The sequence below is a fragment of the Oryza sativa genome, chromosome 10 (genome assembly GCF_034140825.1).
Source record: "Oryza sativa Japonica Group chromosome 10, ASM3414082v1".
NCBI lineage: Eukaryota > Viridiplantae > Streptophyta > Magnoliopsida > Poales > Poaceae > Oryza > Oryza sativa.
In genome coordinates, this window is record NC_089044.1 from 14,412,881 (window position 1) to 14,433,181 (window position 20,301).

General features: G+C 40.5%; 2 protein-coding genes across 3 annotated transcripts; both read left to right on the top strand.

Annotated features, from left to right (window-relative positions):
• The first annotated feature begins 1,682 nt into the window (after positions 1 to 1,682).
• On the top strand, positions 1,683 to 7,808 carry LOC107276393 (uncharacterized). Of its 2 annotated transcripts, XM_015758345.3 has the most exons (8): positions 1,683 to 1,839; positions 1,956 to 2,027; positions 3,146 to 3,550; positions 4,886 to 4,962; positions 5,067 to 5,186; positions 5,279 to 6,049; positions 6,590 to 6,803; positions 6,926 to 7,808. In XM_015758345.3, exons 1-8 carry the CDS (start codon positions 1,773 to 1,775, stop codon positions 7,390 to 7,392), a joined length of 2,193 nt encoding a protein of 730 aa, XP_015613831.1. In that variant the 5' UTR covers positions 1,683 to 1,772; the 3' UTR covers positions 7,393 to 7,808. The 2 variants fall into 2 exon arrangements, with proteins under 2 accessions (XP_015613831.1, XP_015613832.1); XM_015758346.3 differs by lacking the exons at positions 1,683 to 1,839; positions 1,956 to 2,027 and having other exon boundaries at positions 3,415 to 3,550; positions 4,626 to 4,962.
• An 11,466-nt stretch (positions 7,809 to 19,274) lies between these two features.
• On the top strand, positions 19,275 to 19,925 carry LOC107277392 (transcription factor ILI7). Its single transcript, XM_015758521.3, has 2 exons — positions 19,275 to 19,488; positions 19,597 to 19,925. Exons 1-2 carry the CDS (start codon positions 19,366 to 19,368, stop codon positions 19,747 to 19,749), a joined length of 276 nt encoding a protein of 91 aa, XP_015614007.1. The 5' UTR covers positions 19,275 to 19,365; the 3' UTR covers positions 19,750 to 19,925.
• Positions 19,926 to 20,301: the final 376 nt, after the last annotated feature.

Below are 20,301 nucleotides of genomic sequence, written 5' to 3' on the forward strand. Positions count from 1 at the left end.
CATCTCCTGTTAGCTCTACAAGTCGTGCAGTCCACTTTTCCACCTTGGAGACAACAAGAAGGGGCTAATAGAGATAGAAACATATAACTAAAAGAATAATGGTGCCAAGAAAAATATGGCATTCAATAAAAAAACAAAAGTGTATCATGCATGAAGGCACTTGTTCCAAAAAAATAAGCACATTTCTTACATAATCAAACCATACCTAGAACACACCCCAAAATGAGCTATAAACAATGAAAAATGTATTAGTGTAAAATACATAAATGATGAAAAAAAATAGATATGTTATGTTTCATAGTGATTTGCTTGTTTTAGTACATATGACATATGGTAGCATCCATGCATCTGAAAATTCTAGACTTCTCCGTTATATACTCTATATCTTTTAAACAGAGAGTAAACTTTCACTTTCCACAACAAAAAGAGAGAACATAATTTTGAGCTCTAGTGTACAAATTCTGTTTGTTTCTCTACCACTATATGCCTACTATAACACATATTTTTAAGAAAATATAGCAAGAACCACATATGCCACCTACATCTAGACTTCTTCATCTTTATCTAAATGATAATCATTACTGCGATATCACTATAGCAGTGCTAGTTTTATCGCCTAGGATACTTCGGCACCTATATTGCTTTGAATAGCTGAAGAGAAATGATAAAAATCCTGGTATAAAAAGAGTGAATGATAACATAGAACATTGATTATGTTGTGGCATTTGCATGGATAAGTCTTTTAGTTTGGCCTTCCACATCGTATGCTTTATGTGATTCTGTCGTATTCCATCCCTTGGAGTGAATGATAAGATTGCTCAAAAAGAAAGTAAACAACTATCGTTTGTTGTACATTTGTATTTTTATGGCTGCACCATATAATTTTCCACGTCATATGTTTGATCTGTACCACCATATTCTATCACATAATTAAAGAGGACAAGAACAAAAGTAGGTGTCATAAGCATTTATCCATACATGACTCAATTCTTTATCCTTCCACATCATCAACTCCACCTCCAACTCATTCTATCCCTAAGAATAAATGAAGAGATAAGAAAGCTTAAGATAGAAACAAATATCATGCATTGTACATGTGAATTCAACTATGGAACACCACCCTCGTCCAAATGTAGCCACATAATAATTGAATACCAAATTTCAGGTGATCTCCCTTGGCATTTCACTTTTATTTTTGGATTTTCTTATGCTAGTATTAAATCCATCATTTTTTTCATTCTAGCCCTTCAATATTTCTACATATTCTTTTATGAAGCACTCTTACTTTTCTAACTACACCTCTCATTTTGTCTAATGGAATATAAGTTCCATGTGACCTCATTCAATAATTCTATAGTCAAAATATTTAGAATCAAATTACCCAAACTTTTTTATTGATTATAGCCTAAGACAAAAAATAATCGAGGCACAATTTATGTTAAGACATGGTAGGAAACTAAGGTATGATACAATCAAACAAAATCGAGATTAAGCTTATTCATGAGAAATCCCACTCCACAAGATAAACCAACTATACCAGCAAATAAATACACGTGATGTCTGATTGAGTGTGATGTAGACATAGTTGGCAACCAAACTAGGAGCCGGCACCGCACAGCACCGCACCTAGAACGACTCAAGGGGTCGAATACCTATGGGCTACGATTATAAATAGTCACTTCCTATGGAAAAAACTCTTCACCCAAAAAAGTTCTCGTACAATCGCTATAGTTGAATACAAGAGACCCTTGTGATTCCCAAAAATATTCTAGATGGGAAACGATGGAGAAAAGGCATCAAAACTATGCAAGGAGGCAGGAGGGCCTAGCCTAGATTCAAGTAAGTATAACCCTGATTTATTCTCGGAAATAGATGATGAGGAACTCTAGCAAATTTCAAAGGTAGTTCCTCGTAGAATACATCCACTGATTAACCACCTAAATTAAATCCTGCAGATCTTGCTCCAACCATAGTGCTAGCGCTCACCGCCGTCCCCATGGGGTGGGATAACCGTAGGAGGAAACAAGGTATTTTCTTTTAATCGGTTCATCTCTTATAGTCTTTTTTGTTGTTGTTCGATATTCAATATGGTTCTATTAGGCACAACTCTAGATCTTAGATCCACACAGAACTTGAAGAGTATGTTAAATTATAGTGTTTTCAAAATTATTTTTTACTCTAAAATGGGAACAAAATGATTCATTCAAGTGTTATCCCGTAATCATAGATCTAGATCTATGGATTTGTGGAGCTACGGATACCCAGGTCCAAGAAACCTTGGATCTGAAGTTGTGTGAAACAGGGCCCTAATAAAATAATACAATAGTCCTTTGCTCGTTGTACACTTTTATCCAATTCAAACGTTCGGCTATAACCTGTACTAAAATATGCCTATTGTATCAAACTCATGGGATCAATACCCAATTCTATCACAATGAAAATAAAAATGATTATCTCTAATCATGAGATTTAAAGAAATTTACACTTCTTTTTATACACTTTCCTGAGACAAATTATAAAAATTATCAATCAACAATTGACCACTGGCTTCCATGGGAAAGGGTAACTGCGGTTAGTTGAAAGCCATAAAAAACATAATAATTTTTATTAGTAACTATCCCAAGTAGTAACTGAACAAAATTTTAGGTACGACAAAACTTGGGTGATTATTTAGGGTGATTGTTCTCCTTACGTAGAACTTTCCCTGACTTTGGCATACATTTATATAGGGAGTACAATTTTAATTTTTGAAACTTGACTAAGTTTTAGCCCAAACAAAATGATCTTTACTAGGCTGATCATACCAGCCCCAACATCCCAATGAGAAACCCCTAGAGCATAATTCCTCAAAATCTACAGGGTGAAGCTGCCATTTCACAGCCCACATAAAAGAAACCTAATTGTGCAATTACAGCAAACTCTATGGTCATCTATGAAAAAGCATGCTCATTCCCCTCCTATAAGATCCCCTAGACCCCATAGAGCAAACATTGTATTGTCCGGCTATGAGAATTTCCAACGTTATCTAGAGTATTTTCAAACAAATTCTTTGTATCCTACCACTATAAGCTTAATCCCTCACTTGACCTTTCTTTCACTGTCTCGAGCGCAAGGTGGTTACTAATCCTCTCTTTCTTTACTCTAGCGAGTACGATGATGAATGCACGTGGCCGAGGGGCTAGGAATGGAAACGGGCGCAACCGGGGGCGTGAGGGTGGAAGGGCTCATTCAGATGTTGTGTTTGGAGCAAACACCACCGTACTAGCAACAAGGAGGTGGGTTGGGTTGGAGATAGATTCCGTGCCAGGTGATGAGGGGCAACGTGACATTGTGAACTACTACCTCCGTCGCGCCACTGGCGTTGGTAGTGGGGAGAGGGAGTTGGCGGTGGTAGGAACACACCGTAGCAATAGGAGGGTGACTTATGTGGTGCATGAGCCATTCCTACAGTCCCTCAAGGAGCTGCAGGTGGCTGCGGTTGTTAGAGTTGAACGACTCAGGTGGAAGTCGAGGAAGGATGTGGTGCACTGGCTCAACATGCTCATCTCAGGTAGGCACTTATAAGTCCATTCCATCTTGTTATCCACTGTGCTGCAATTTCATGCCTACGAGAGGGAAAAATGATTTTTTTTATCACCTATGTTAGATTTACGGTGAGTGATGTGAGAGTTTCTTGGTTTACTATGCTTAGCTTATTGATATTTGTTTGCTACTTTGATTATACTCTTATTTGTTTATGAAAAGATGAAATGTTAAACCCATTAAAGCTTTTAGTGGCTATGGATAGTATAAAGCAATGTGTAAGGGCCAACTTAAATATGGCTTATTCCCTATCTCTAGAGATATATATGCACACACAGGAAAAAGTGCAAAAAAGGTGCTTTATACTTCTACTTTAAGCAACTTACAATTGCATTGTGGATGTACCTAAGGAGCTACATATCCCTTAAAAAAGGATCTCCATATGAATTCATTTAAGGACATATTTTTTGAAAGTTAATATGTTTCTTATTGTATTTAAGGAGAGGGTCTTACTTCGGTAGACATTTCCTTTATGCCTTTATCGCTGTCAGTTTATTTATAAACATATTTGAGCTACTGACGTGCGGATCTTAACCCCTATGTACTAGTACATAGTTAGAGGGCCCTGGCCCCATATGCCAGTCACGCAATGGATGCTATTTTTGTAATATGAACGTGCTTGTAGTATATATTGTGAGCAAAATTTTCCAATATATAGTGAAGATATGCATATAGAGTTGAATGATAAAAAAGCTTGCTTGCTTTTTAGTATATTGTTTCCACTTGCTATTAGTATGGACTTGACCTTGCATATACTTCTTTGGGTTGGTTTGATTTAAGCTTTTGCAATTTAGATGAAGGCTTGCCAGATCTGTATATTTCAGATATGCGCAGTCATTAAACCCAAAGTGTCATAGGACTACACTTAAATGATTCTACACTTTTGTTCTTTAATAAGTCAAATATCCAGTTTTTTTAATCTAATTTCCGTGCTCTTGAACAAAGCTATGAATTGAATTAATCAAGAGATATGCACTTTTCTAGCATTAGTGACACACACATATATGTCATTCTTATGTTCTTTCTTCCTTTTGTTTCATTAGGAAAATGAATGGGCCTCATCATTGGGCAATCAATACCTCATACCTCAATGAGATAATGTTCCTTGCTACCTCATATTAACAATCTTTTTAGGACATGTTCAGTTTGATTTCCTTTTTGTTCATCGTATTATTAACATTTAGAATTTTTACTATCTGCGCTAATGTTTGGCCTAATCAGCTAATCACCACCGTGGAAAGTAGCTTGCGTATCTTTGCTTATTTGGCTTTCGCCGATACTAATAGTGTATCATCCATTACAGATGTTACATCTAATGAAGTTGCAATTTGTAACAATGATGGCAAAGATGCTAAACTTGCTAATATCTCCCCAACAAAGGTACATTAAGTTAATTTCTGATCATTTTTATTTTTCATGAGAAATGCTTCCGTCAAAGCACTATATATTGAAGTTAATAAGGAAATTCCATTTTATTCATTCAGGACTCTTCATCATCAATTGCTGGAAATGATTCAGGGGACTTCAAATGGTTAGGTCCTGAATCACATTCCAAAAAGGGGAAGAGCTACAAATCCTTCTGGCGAAGGGGATTTACATTCATGGTATGCCTATCAATCATCAGCGCACATTTTTTTAAAAAATCTTAGAGGACTGAATCTTGGCTTACATCCATTGTGTTCATGACCCTTTTTAGGTTCACGATTTTGTTTACATCTTGGTCCAACATGGCAACAAACTTGTTGCTTATGTGGAAGAACTCTATGAGGATAACCATGCAAACAACATGGTTCATATACGATGGTTCCGCACACTCAACTCCGCCGGTATTCAACTTTCTCCAAGTGTTAATGATATAGAGATCCTCCTCTCCGACAATTTGCAAGACATCGGAGTTGAATGCATAGATGGATTGGCTTCAGTCCTGAATGAAGAACACTTTGAGAAGTTTCAGGCAATTGCCAACAACACCAACAGGCAACCTTACCTATGCATCCGGCATATCGACAATAACAGCAATGTCAAGACCTTTGACATTGCACAACTGCAAGGGTATTCAGAACAAGAGATATTTAGAACAATCTCAGGCACACCACCCGTGACCGGGCATCCCGATGCATCTGAAGGCAACAAGAACACACCAAGATCATCAGCCAGAGGTCATCATCATCATCAGACCGTGGAGAACCCCACTGCAGGTGATGAGACCAATGTTCAGGCCACAACAATCAATGTCCTTGCATGCAATGCTGCACCAACAGAGTCTGCTTCTGGTCTGATAAACTCTGCCCTGGAGAAGTATCTTGAGCAGTACTTCTCTCCTGGTTGCCTTGTGGAATGCCTGAGCCAGGACAGTGGCATTAGGGGCTGTTGGTTCATCGGTTCAGTGATCAGGAGGCGCGGAGATCGCATCAAGGTGAGGTACCAACACCTCCAAGATCCCGAAACGCCAAGAGCAAACCTAGAGGTATGTCACCTAATTTCAGTACCACTTCTGAAAATGTAGTTCGTTGTTGACAAATTTTATGGTGGCCTCTATTGGTAGTAGAATGAATCTACACCTTTTGTTCTTTCTTATTCATTGGACCATATCAATTTATACTACTATAGTAGAATATTTTCCTCTACTGATAGTGGAGCTCATAAATTAACACTTGAGATGACTTGTACGGTTCATAATACTGGAACACTATCGTTAGAGATACAATAGTAACTTCTACTATTGATAATATGTTAGAGATAATGTAGTAACTTCTAGTAGAATACTACCAGTAGAGCTATATATAAAATGAAACTCTATCTTTTATAGTAACCAGATGGCAAGCTCCCACTCATGTCCTTGAAGCTCACCTTGAGTTAAGGGTAGAAGCGGCTACCCGCGAAAACTTATAGGCTAAACTAACCCGCGAACTCGCTTATTTTGACCTATAAGTGGGTTCACGGGTAACCCACTTGCATCCCTACCTTGAGTTGAGAAGGCTGACACAAACTGATTGTTCTCCTGCAGGAATGGTTGCTTGTGACAAGAACTGCTAATCCTGACATGCTGCGCATACGCCTCTCTGGAAGAACAAGAATTCGTCCCCACAATATGTCGGAGAGGGAGAACCCCTCTACGATCAGTGTTGGCACCGTCATTGATGGATGGTTGTATGATGGTTGGTGGGAGGGAATCGTGCTGAAGGTGAATGATGCAAGGAGGCTGCTAGCTTACTTACCAGGTGAATTGTCAGTTGATTACCTTCTTAATGGATTCAAATTTAACAGTCCATGATGCAAATTCTTGCTTGTGTTTAGCTTGTTGCCATGTCAATGGAGTTCTTTCCCTTGTCTGAATTTGCAGGGGAGAAGAAGATGGTGCTATTCCGCAGGGATCAACTGAGGCATTCACTCGAGTGGATCGGCAACGAGTGGAAGAATTTTGCTCACCAGGAAGATATCGCACGTCGAATCCCTAGTGCGGAAGATCTTAGAATAAGAGTTATTACTGCACGAGAAGTTCCTACAAGAGAAGAAGTAATGAGGCAATTGGAAGGCCTGCAAACAAACAAAGGTGGTTCAAACTCTGCAAAACCAGCTGCAGAGAAGGGAAGTAGCAGCTCTGCTACTAAGAAAACCACACCTGATCTCATTAGGCATGCAACAAATGATCTAGGATCTTCAAACTTCAAGCATGTCGGTGTTCCTGCCTCTGAAGAAATTAGAACTGATAACAAGGGATCGCAAGTTAATCTTGAAAATGTCCTGAAGTTGGACAGTCTGAAATGGACCGAGCGTAAGGCTAGAGGATCTTTTGGTCCAAGAATGTAGTCGGATGGGAGCATTGGTAGCATCAGCCATGGATACATCAAGGAGCAGAGCCCCCGAGGAGATCCTGGTGAATTATGTGCCTGATGACGAAGTAGTATGCAAGATCAATGGAGAGCCATTGCCGAGCTAGCTGTTCATCAGATGAAAGAACTTGCAGGATATGAATTATGAAGGATGATACATCTTCTCTTTTTCTTTGATGAACTATCCACCTTCTCTTTTTCTTTATGAATTATGTTCTTTGGTGTGACTTTGGTTCATTTTCTAGGTTATTATGTCAACCACCTGAACTGAGTTTTGGACTTCTGCTGTCAAAGTCTTGTGTGTGACGCAATCCATTTGGTTATATCAGCTCCATAAAAAACTTCAAATATCTTTTATTAATATTGTGAGTGTAGTTTAGACCATTTTTATCATCCCCTTGTCATCTCATCCAATTTGAAATGAAATAGAGTTTGTAGTCTTAATTTTACCCCTGAATTACTACTTCTAAAGTTAATGACACTTGTCGGCAAATTTGTTTTTGGCGCAGCAAATGAAAAAAAAAGCTGAGAAAGTAGCGAAGATTCTTTGGTTAATTTGATGCATGCCATTGCAAATGTGGCTATTCAGAAAAATGCCATTACAATTCGTCTATTCATAACCATGCCACTCCAATTTTATAAAATTAAAACCATACCACTGCCATCACCTTTTCCATCCATCCTCTTCCTTTCTGTCTTCTTCCTTCCTTCTCCATCTTCTTCGCGGCATCGGTGTGCTGGGCCATCTCGTCCGCCGCCGCTCTCCGGCGACAGCGCTGTCTCCCAGAGCCAAGTGGCCGTCGCGGCAGCTACCAGGTACCGCTGCTCCCGCTGCTGCTCCCCACGCACAGCGGAGTGCCGCCGGCCGTCGCCGTGATCGCGGGGTTCCGCTGCTGCTGCTCAGCCGTCGCCGCCACCGGGTGCCAACGCGAGAAGGGAGGAGACGGCGCGGTGGCTTCAGCTGTGGCGGCGCGAACGACGGCGGTGGCGACGTCCGCGCAGACATGCGAAGGGAGGGACGGCGCGGGCTCCAGCACATGGAAGGAGAAGGGGTGCCGAGGGAGCCGGGCGGTGGCGCCGACTCGGCGCGCAGAAGGAGCTGGGGCGCGGAGGGATGGGGCGGCGGTGCCGGCTCCGGCGCTCAGAGAAAGGATGGAGGGGATGGCGGCGCCGGCTTGGCTCCCTCTCCTCCAAGCTCGCCAACTTGGCTCCGAGAGGCGGCGCTGTCGCCGGAAAGTGGCGGCAGATGGGCTGGCCCAGCAGTGGAACTCGGTGGCGGTGATGCCCGAGCAGCAGCAGCGGAACCCCGCGGTCACGGCAACAACCTGCGGCACTCCGGCGCGCGTGGGGAGCGGCAGCAGGAGTAGCAGAACCTGGCGGCTGCTGTGACGGCTGCTGCCCCATCCTTCCTCTTGGTACCATTATTTTTGTACTTACATGTATTGAATGATATTCATTTCTTTGTACCATTATTTTTGTACTTACATGTTTCTATCTCTATTAACCCCCTTCTTGATGTCATCATGTTGGAAAAGGGGAGCGCTTGACTTGTACAGCTAACAGGAGATGAGCACAAGGGCATCATGGCCCAGTGCAGCCATGTTTGTATTTTTTTTTATGTTTTCTCATATTTACTCCTTACTAAAAAAGAGATATTGATATTTAAAATTTCTATAGATTTAAGCATATCTTACAATAGATGTAATAGACATGGAGTAGATACATGTAATAAATGATTTCTTTATTGTATGTGCATGTGTTGTTCTTCACAAGTCAAAAGATGGACCATGGAGTATGCATACATATGTATGCTACGTGATCTCACCGCGTGCATGCATACCAAGCGATGCCACTTTGCGAGTGATAAGACACACGTACATACAAGCTATGGCTATAGCATTTCGGCTTTTCCTACCTCCACATGCTAATGGTGCAGAGAAAAACAATAGCTTTTCAGAATTCGGTTCATGATGTTCCATCTGGGGTTTGAGACTTGGATGCAAGAAATTGATAAGTTGGACAGGTGGTAAGATTTTCAACGTTTCAAGAAGTTTGATAAGAATAAATAATGGATGTACTTCATGGATAGATATGTCATTAGTATAATGTAGAAAATGTGCACCTTTTATAGCTATATGGAAATGTATTTGATCATTGCATAGCTTCTTTCTTCACGGTATCAGCAATTCAAGAATAATAACCAAGTATAAAGTTGCAATTAACCAGATAAACTCATTTGAACCCTAATAGTTTTACCAGGGAGCATGATCATTGTCCAGATTCTTCTGTCTTGTGATGGCAAAATACTGTATCAATTGAATCACCAAGACCGCAATGAATCTTGGGTTAATTTGATCCATGCCATTGCAAATGTGGCTATTCAAAAAATGCCATTACAATTCGTCTATTCGTAAACTGTGCCACTCTAATTTTACGAAATTAGAACCATTCCACTGCCTCACCTTTTCCATCCATCCTCTTCCTTTCCATCTTCTTCCTTCCTTCTCCATCTTCTAGCGCCGATGTGCGGATCGGGAGAGGACGGCGGTGATGGTGCCGGCACGTGAAGGGAGGGGGCAGCGTCCGTGCTATGTAACTGAGTGTACAGCTATGTAACTATGTTTTACGTACACTTAGTCTCTATGGCTGATTGAATCTGGTCTTTGCACTTCTGGTTCAAGCTAGTAACCACACGCTGTGCTGCCTTTGCTAACAAACTCACCAAGCTTTGCGCAGCTGCGACAGGAGAAAGAGAGGGGAGAGATGGAGAAGACTAGCCCAAAGTGAAACCATGAGTAAATTTATCTAGTTCAAAGTGAAAATAGTATCTTACCCCTAGTTCAAAGTGTAACATAGGCAAAAATAAGTGGTTTAATGTGCAACTCACTCATCAAAATATGAAGAGTACAGAAATCATACGAGCCAAATGGGCCTGCAGTCCTGCACGAAACTGCAAAAGGCCAACCTGCAAAATTGGAAATAAGTTCACTTTTGTTTCCTCAATTTGTCGCGGAGTACGAAATTTGTCCATGGATCGCAAAACTAGATACAACGCATCCCCGAACTTACCTAACCAGTACAAACGAGGTCCCTCGACAGTATTGTCCCCAGTTTTGGCTGACGTGGCTCCTTTAATTAAGCCTTAATCCAACGTGTCATTGATATGGCACGCTTACATGGCAGTTTGATCCAAAAAAATAAAAGTAGAAAATTTGAGAACTAAAAAATTAAAATAAAATGTGGGGTCCATACTTTAGTCAAACAAGAAGATACAAAATAGTGGGACCTACATGTTAGTGGGTGGCACTATGATCCACATATCAGTCGGTGCGCGTCGACGGGGGTGTGCAGGGTGGTGCTGGGTACCGTGGTGGCGAGGGCAGCGGCGACAGGGAAGGTGCCATTGGGGCACGTGCCAGTGGAGGTGGGCGTGGATGTAGGATCGAATAAGACCAAACAAACCTACCAGAGGGGTGAATGATAGGGAAAACCAAAAACCCAAAAACATTTAGCGAAAATAAAATAACGCTCAAACCTCATGAAGTTGTCGTCATAGCCGGTCTGACCGTCAAGATCAACTCTAGTCTGACCACAGTACCACCACCAGTCTGACTGCCCGTGCACCACTGGTCTGACCATCGCCTTGTCTACCGCCTGCTCGCCGCCTTCGGTCTAACCGATCGCCTGCTGTCGGTTAGACTACCCGCCAGTTAGACCGCCGATTCACCTCTCGTCAAACCATCGGGATTCAGAAAAACAAATATTCATAGAACCTTTCAAAGTAGATCAACTTTATTGCATCAATATGTGTTTACAGAGTGCATGTAAAGCACTCATATCTCAACTCACTAACTAGGAATGAAACCTCGAAGTAAACTCTAACTTATCTCACCAAAAAAGTCGATGTCCTTCTATTCTCAACCCCTCATCTATTTATACCCATAACTAATATTTAATCATGGTGATGAACAATTGTCAAGCAGAAGCGTTTCGTCCTGTCTGCGAAGCTGATGGAACACGCCCCCCCCCCCCCCACCCCCACCCAGTCACCGAGCTGCTCCACCGCGCAGTGCAGGACTACGGCTACGCGCGGTGTGGCCTGTTGCGCGTCCCCTGTCCTGCAGCCTCCTTCCCCTGCTTGGTGGGAGACAAGGTTGCCGCTACGGCGCTGCCGGAATTGACCCGCATAGTGGCTTCCACAGAGCAGGGGACGGAGTCCCCAAGCTCGAGCCACGTCAACACTCTGACGCGATGCAGGCGGTGGCCTGGGTCGATGTGATCGGGGAAGGCAGATCAATGGCAAAGAAGGAGCAAGGCGACATCGGGGGTGGGGGTGGGGGCAGGGGCTGCTGCGCATGCGGGGGAGAGGCCCAAGAGGCTTTCTTCCGCCCCATCCCCCAGCCTTCCCACGGTGTCGACCCCTCCGTCACGCCGGCGGAGATCACTCCGGCAAGCCCAAAACCCCATCAACCCAAAAATGACTTCCTCCTCAAGCGCTCCTACTCCTTCAGCTTCGAGCGCCACCTCCTCGCTGTGGAAGCGTCGTCCATGGTTCCCCACCTCCCCATCCTGGCGCTACTACCTCAACATCAGCGACATCACAGACAACCCAAACAACGGTGGCGGCCGTAGCAGCTTTTGGAGGAAGCGGTGGTCATCCCCATTCGTCAGGGGTACTACCGTTGCCCTAACCGCGCGAACACCGTCGACTGCAACTGCCGACCATGCTTCGTCTCCATTTACCACCCCCACCGCCTCGCACTCTCCCACATGATCTATCTGCACGCACCTCTGCTCTTTCGCAGCACCCTTCAACACCACCACGCTCTCCTCCGTCCCCTACTCAGGCGGTAGTGGTGCCATGCGGTGGCATGCACCGGCGTCGGCGACGATGAGCAATGGGAGTGAGCGGAGGGAGGGAGAGAAGAGGGCAGAAGGAGGTGATGGAGTGGGTCCCACTGTAATTCTTTTATTTTAGCCAGACACTCACTATTCACTTACATGTGGGGCACACTAATTTTTATGATTGAAAGTGCCATGTCAATGCCACGTGGGACGAGGACTCAGTCAAACCAGCCACGTCAACCGAAACTGCCATTCAAATCGCCTTGGAATCAAGTTTGCACTGGTTTTAGGAGTTGAAGAACGCGTTGTATACGATGTCAAACTGAGGGACCTAAAGTGAACTTATTCCTGCAAAATTTGAGCACTTCGTAATAGATGGGCCATTAGAAAAAATCTAGCCAGCCCAACAAAGGCCCAAAGAGTTCAAAGCCCAAAAGAACAATTCACCTCTTTGACGACGGTCTCGCAGCTGCATTTTCTGCCACTGAATTAATATGGCTGTGACCTGTGATGCATCGCATGCCTTTCCATAGGAACTGAATTTACGTTCATATTTAGTTCGTAGCATAATTAAGAGTAAATTGCACCCATGACAGAAGAACTTGATAGGTATGTGCGATTTAGTGCAAGAACTTAAAAAATAAGTAGACCGGTACGTGAATTTGACAATCATGTGCATTTTAGGCCAAAACACTAATACATATATTTGATTAATCTTGGTATTATAAGCTTTGCTAGATCGTTGGCTCATGGATTCATTTTTGTGTTTCACCATGTTTATAACCCGGGATAATGAATATGTTGATTAGTCATGCACTTACTTTTGATAATCATATATTTTTTGGTTTTAAATTGACAGATTATTTTATTATTATAACTAACCAATTGAAAGCAATATATAATACATGTAGATCCTTTTCGAGATGTTCTGAGTAGCGGTTTTTTTATATTTCATAAAAAGTATGGTATGGAATATAGATCTTTTAACCAAAACGCACGCACTAGCTAAGTTGTTGTACCTATATGCTCATTTCTCAAGTTTTTCACTAGATCGCACCCACCTACCAAGTTTGTATGTTTTGGGTTTATAATACGTTTTGACTTTGGTCAAAGTCAAATGACTAAGTTTATAGACAAATATAGTAATATTTATAATACTAAATTAGTTTCATCAAATCAATAATTGAATATATTTTCATAATAAATTTGTCTTGGGTTGAAAATGTTACAACATTTTCGTACAAACTTGGTCAAATTTAAAATAGTTTGACTTTGACCAAAATCAAAACATCTTATAACCTGAAATGGAGGAAGTAGTTTTTAAGGTGGTTTTTTGTTTAATTGTTGCAAGTAGCACACTTAATTTGTCAGTTTCTAGCCAATATTTCCTGCATTTGATAACACAATTTATAGCCAGTTTCAAGTCAATTTTTCCTGCATTTGTGATAACAGTTAGTGGCCACAAACCAAATCACCCATCGGATTAACACACCTTAAAATGTAATCCAAATGAGGGTAACTCCAACCTGAGCTGATCTGATATAGGCTCTGACAATGCAACAAGTGGCAGGTACTTAATGTGCAGTGTATCTCGAGCAAGCTGTCAGATCATGCCATGTCGGATCAGCATATATGTTCATGTACTGCTCCTGCTCCCTCCGTTCATGGTCCCATTTAAAACGAATGAAAAATCATACTCCGTCCATCCCATTTTAACTGCGGTTGTGGAATTTCGTGTTCAACTTTTGACCGTACGTCCATCTTATTTAGAAAATTTACAAAAAAAATTAAAAAAAAGTCACGCATAAAATATTATTCATATTTTATCATCTAATAACAATGAAAATACTAATCTAAAAAAATTAAATAAGACGGATGGTCAAACGTTGCACACAAAAACTCATTGCTGCACTTGAAATGGATCGGAGGAAAGGGAGTAGTAATTATATATGAATTTATCATGTAGCAAAAAACCGTACCATACATTTTGAAACAACTGATTGTTTCCTATCCATTCCTACGAAATTCCATTATAATGGTCCATTCTAGTGTAATATTGGAGGAAAAAAAGTATGAAGTCTTACCTCATGTTTTTCTCTTTACGTGTCTATGAATCCTGCGCTTTTCCTATGTATTAATCAAACGATAACGTTAATTAAAACTTTAATGTATTTTAAAATCCCATAGGAATCCAATGAGTATGACATTCTATTATTATGTTTTTCATATTGTTGTGTTTTTCTCAATCCAGTGTTCTGATGGGGCCCAAAATATCTGGAGAGTTTAAAAATTATGTCACAATATAAGGATTTATTCACCTACTTAGTTATCTAAATCAATCATAACCATCTCTTCATCACGTTATAACCATTTTTCATCACCTCAGATTTTTCTCTTTTTTTGCTAAAACTTCTTGATCAACGCCAATATTTTTATGAACTATTTTCTACCCTATTTAAAATGTATGGTGTTTTAGTTTTATTCAAGTTAAAATAATTTTCAAGTTTGTTTAGAAATATAAGAATTTTTGTGCTTGCTTTGCGCGCGAGCATTGAAATGACCTGAGTGGAATGAATATTAAGATAACTAAAAGAAATCAGATAAATTGAATATGCTATAAAAAAATATATAGCAGCATCTATAAAACCAAAACACCTTCCATATTAAAATGGAGCGAGCACTGATGAATGTAGTGTATCGGATGCAACGTTTTCCTCGTTTTATTTTCAGATCAATCTGTTAGTTAACAGTTTGTTAACTGCGCAATTATTTCAGCAACGCATGCAGCGTCCCTCCAAAAAACAACAGCTTGGAAACAGTGTCATAATCACATCATGCAGCTGCTGCAGGAAGCGCAGATGGAGTAAGTCCCAACTACAGCAGGCGTATCTCTTGCTGATCTGTTGCATCTGCGTGCTTCTTCTAATTAATCCACCTGTGATTTCTCTCTGAACTCGATCAATCTTTGTTTTTCTTTGAGAAGAAACTTTTTTCCTCCAGGGATATCGACAAATTAGCTGTAAACTCTCTGCATTTGCTTGAGAATCTTGACTCTGAAATGTCACTTCCCTGCTCCTTTCAAAAGTGACATTAGCCATGCAAAGTTTGCTGAATAATTATCGTGCTATAATGGTGATGCACATTGTTCCTAACTGCTCCACGAAACTTGCTCCCATGTTTGCATTTCAGTGAGAAGATTGGACATGAATTGTTTTTGTCATCATCAATGCATCCATGACAATTGTGACTGACAATTAAGTTTTTATGTTTGAGTTTCCTTCTGATGATCAGTGACATGACAATCTCTACTGTAAAAAAATGAAGTCAATAACTCTCTGAACAACTTGTGCATGCATATATCCTGAATGGTTACCATGGACCATTGCCATGAAATGTAATCAAGATCAATGATTAGCATGTTGCGGTGGCCCTCAGGCAAGATCCGGATTCTTCCTTCATGCTAGTTCAGATAGATCTAACTGTGTTCTACATTCTGTTTGGCACCTTGCATGCACACCAAAAACATTGTCAGGATGCCATTGTTTCTGCTGTGTACTCATTTGGATCTACAAACAACTTACATCTCTCAGATTTGGGTGTGCAGTTGTGCACTGTCACATTAACTGGACTTATCTTCTCCAGAATGGATAACGATCCTCAAATTTCTGACTATCTGAAATCCAAATTTTATCTCTGAACTGAACCTGAACTATCCTGAAAAATGGAAGAGAAGTCTTTTCAGTCTCAAATCACTCATTGGTCCTCAGATTGTTGCTATTGTGATTGGCTCCTGGTTCACATGACTGCTGTAAATTCTCTAAGCTTTAACACCAAACACACTGACAAAACAGTGCCAGATTTAGAGGAGAAAGCATGTGAGGCTTAGCTTACTTATTAGTGTTGCCATTGGTTTGAGAATTGAGATGCATGTGAGCCCTGGCATCTTGTTAGCAGAGGATGCTCTGATTGTTTAGTAGGAAATATTGTACTGGTCATGATTCTCTTGCCTAATTGCAGAAGCATTCATGGACTAACATCGTACTTAAACAGAGTTTTCTAGTCATTTCACTTAGTAATTTACACTGCCAGTGGTATCAAAAGATGATTTGGGACCATGTTGATTTAGTTCAGACAAGTATATCTTCAGGATAATAAACTCACATTGAACAGTTAGTTAATATGATGATCATGATGATGGTGATCTGAGTCATTTAATAACCATCCAGATCCTAACAGAAACTGCTCTTACATACAATATAATCGTTTACAAATATATATCTATCCTACCTAAATAACTATCCATCCCTGAATATGAACTATTGTTCTACCGATTTGTGTGGATCTTGTCAATTCAGTGGTCAGGGAGACAGAGAGAACTTTGATCAGGCAATGCATATGCTGTGATTGGCTGTCTAGCTAGTTAATCAGATCTAGATTACTTAAAATTTTCTGCATCTCCCAGCTTAATAATTAAACCATCGTCACTAAGTACTCGGTCACAATATAAAATGGATGTTTCTCTGTATCTGCAGTAGTAGCTAGAGCCAAAGTCTGTGCCCCTTGCATCCTAGATCTCCTTTTCTTGCTGGCACAATCATGCATAGCTGCATAATTTGGTTGGATGTCAATTTTTTTATTAATATAAAGCTATTAGCTAAATTCTAGCTCACAGTATGTAACAATATACATATGGATGCATGAATGTAAGGTTCAGTTTCGTTTGTACTGCACTACTATTCTGAAACTACCTTTTTAGTTTAACAACTACACCTTAACTATCCTGTCAAATTCATTATATGCAGAGTGACACTGCTATTCTTGGGTTGTCTCTTGAGCCTCCGAATTGATCTTGAGGGGCAAATCAATGCAAAACTAGCAAGTCAAGGGAATCAAATTGAAGTATTCTTTTTTAAAAGAAAAAAGTACACAAAGAAAATGTGGCACACAACCTGTATTTCAAGTAGAGACTGCCACTGTACAGCATGCACTGACCAGTCAACCATCAGTGTGCTGCTAGCTACTAGCTAGGTGATATTATATGATAAATACTGTACCATACTTGACAAAACATTGGATACTTCTCCCACATTTAACATTTGATGCAATTGATCAGCCCATAACCAATAAACTGAATGTTTTCAGATTGGAAGCAAAAAAGGGAAAGGAGTCCTCCATGTGTTGTAGCCTGTGCTTCCACTCCCAGTCCTATTTCAAATGTAGGATTTTTCTTTTCTGATTTCAGTTTTGAATAAATTGGTACTCGCAGGTATCCTAGCACTCCCTCTGTTTCAAAATATAAGCATTTTTATGATTTAAAATTTATACCATACTATAAGTATTTCTCCATCTGTTTTTTGAACTCTTTAATTATAACCATGTTTTATACTTCAACTTAATGTATGCTAAAACTCCTAAAATTGCTTGTATTTTTGGAACGGATCAAGCATCTATGATATTCCTTTCAAGTACTCCAACTTACCACTAGAGAGGTAAAAGCCTACAAAAAATATTAGTTATTGGTTATTCATGATATTTTTTTTTACCAAATACTCCCTCTGTTTGAAATTTAAAGGCATTCATGTTTATCGCAAAGTCATACAATATTTAACTATCAATGTACACTACACCACAAATACAATCAATCAGAGAAATTTTAACAGTGTGATCAACGACCGCTAGCTATAAAGATTGACACATCATTTACAACTAATCTAATAGCCCACCTATACAATAATTACATATAGATATATATTATACCATTAATATATTAATATATAGCACCTCTCACATACACACGCTGATGAGGTCCTCTACTGCAGTTGGCTACAATCATGTATAATTCTCTCTACTAGCTATCCTTCCCCTCCACCTAAACAAAAATCTTATCATGCAATTCTTATAGCTCGTTTATATTATCTCATTGTACTAGCTCTTATTACAGCATGCATATTATACTGTTATTGATAGTTTACCAATAATACCATTACATTAAGAGATTGATTATTGCACGCATACATGCATGAAGTTAGACTAGTGTGGTGATGCATTCACTACTCCAGAAACATACAAAATGGATAGCACTATAGGTGGTGTCCGTTCTTGTGTGTCTAGTCCTTGTTATGGAATGTTTTATTCTGTGATGAACTTGTGGCTTCCTCAACTCCCTCTGTGTTCTCTCAGTATCTTCCTCTATGTTGTTGAAAGTTGATACATGGATGTTATTTTTCCTCTTGAATGTTGATTCTATGATTATGTTCTTGGATGTTGGATCGATCTTAGGGGTGATGGGGTGATGGAATCTGGTGGTAAAGTGGAGTTGCTTTTTTTTTTTCATTACTGGAACCTCAAAAATGCTAGTTCCTAAACCGGCAACTTTAAGTCCTCTTTACAGGTACCGTCTGTGGGGTGGTGGTTGGGAAATCCGACACCTATGTCCGGTTCGCAATTGGCACCAATCACCTTTTTTTGTAGTAGTGATTAATATGCATTTCCTCTATTTCACATTATAAGATGTTTTGGGTTTTGAATAGAGTCATGCATGTATCCATGTATGTGTGCTTCGTATAAATGTCCAGATTCATATAAATATTAGTAAATCTAGACGAGGGATGGAGAGATGCCAAAACGTTTTATAGTGTGGAACGGAGGGAGTACGGTGCATGCGATAAGAGAAATTAATTATGACGGCATTTGGGTAAACTAGTTGGTTTCCTAGCTTGGCCTACGAGCTAGCCTCAAAACTAATATGCCTTACAATTTTCTACAAGGGGAGTAGCGGCAAGCTCTAGCTCCTGCTATATATATATATATATATATATATATATATATATATATATATATATATATATATATATATATATATATATATATATATATATATATATATATATATATATATATATATATATATATATATATATATATATATATATATATATATATATATATATATATATATATATATATATATATATATATATATATATATATAGAACACTCTCTTCAGCTGCAACCACTGTCTCGCATCGCATTCTAGCTCTAATTAATTGACTTCCTTGAAGCTAGCATTGCTAGTGCCGGAGATCGACGACGTCGGAGTCGGACGATGTCCAGGCGGAGCAGGTCGAGGGCGTCATCGGCGGCGAGGATCACCGACGAGCAGATCGGCGACCTCGTCTCCAAGCTCCAGGCCCTCCTCCCCGAGGCTCGCCTCCGCAGCAACGACAGGGTACGCCTGTGCATTGCAGCTTTTGCGACGACGCCATGGCCGGCTTTCTGATCTACGACGATCGACGACGGCCGGCGAGCTGAAATTGATCGAAATGTAATGTTGCAGGTGCCGTCGGCGAGGGTGCTGCAGGAGACGTGCAGCTACATCCGGAGCCTGCACCGGGAGGTGGACGACCTCAGCGAGCGCCTCGCCGAGCTGCTCGCCGCCGCCGACGTCAGCACCGCGCAGGCCGCCGTCATCCGCGGCCTGCTCATGTAGCCGCCTTCACCGCCGCCGCCGCTCGCCGGCGACCCGTTTAGAGATCGATGAGACTGGGGCCCATCCGTAGCTTTATTTAATCTACTAGAAGGGAGAGAGAGAGAAGGCATGCTTGTGTGCTTTAATTTTGATTCGATGAAGATTAATTACATTAATAAAACCATGATTTTTTGTTAGTTTCTTCGTAGCAGTGTAACTGCATTTTTTTTTTGTTGTCATAATTTTGACCGGAATGAACATGCTCCTGTTAGCGTCTTTTCCAACTGACACGAGACTCACCTAAATATGTTCTATGCTAGTGGAGTCGTCAATCACATTGATCTAGAAAACTCTAAACCAAGATAGGCTTTAGAGATTAAATCGGCAAATGAAAATGATTTAGAGAGCAAAACCAGCATTTAGGCTGATTTACATTGATATGGAGATAACCATCCATTTCGTGGGTGAATCGGAAGGTTTACGGAATAAACCTACAAAGTACATTGCAGTCTCTCCACAAAAGCAGAAGATTCACGGTGTAAATCGATGGAAATAGATGAACTGAGATAAAGT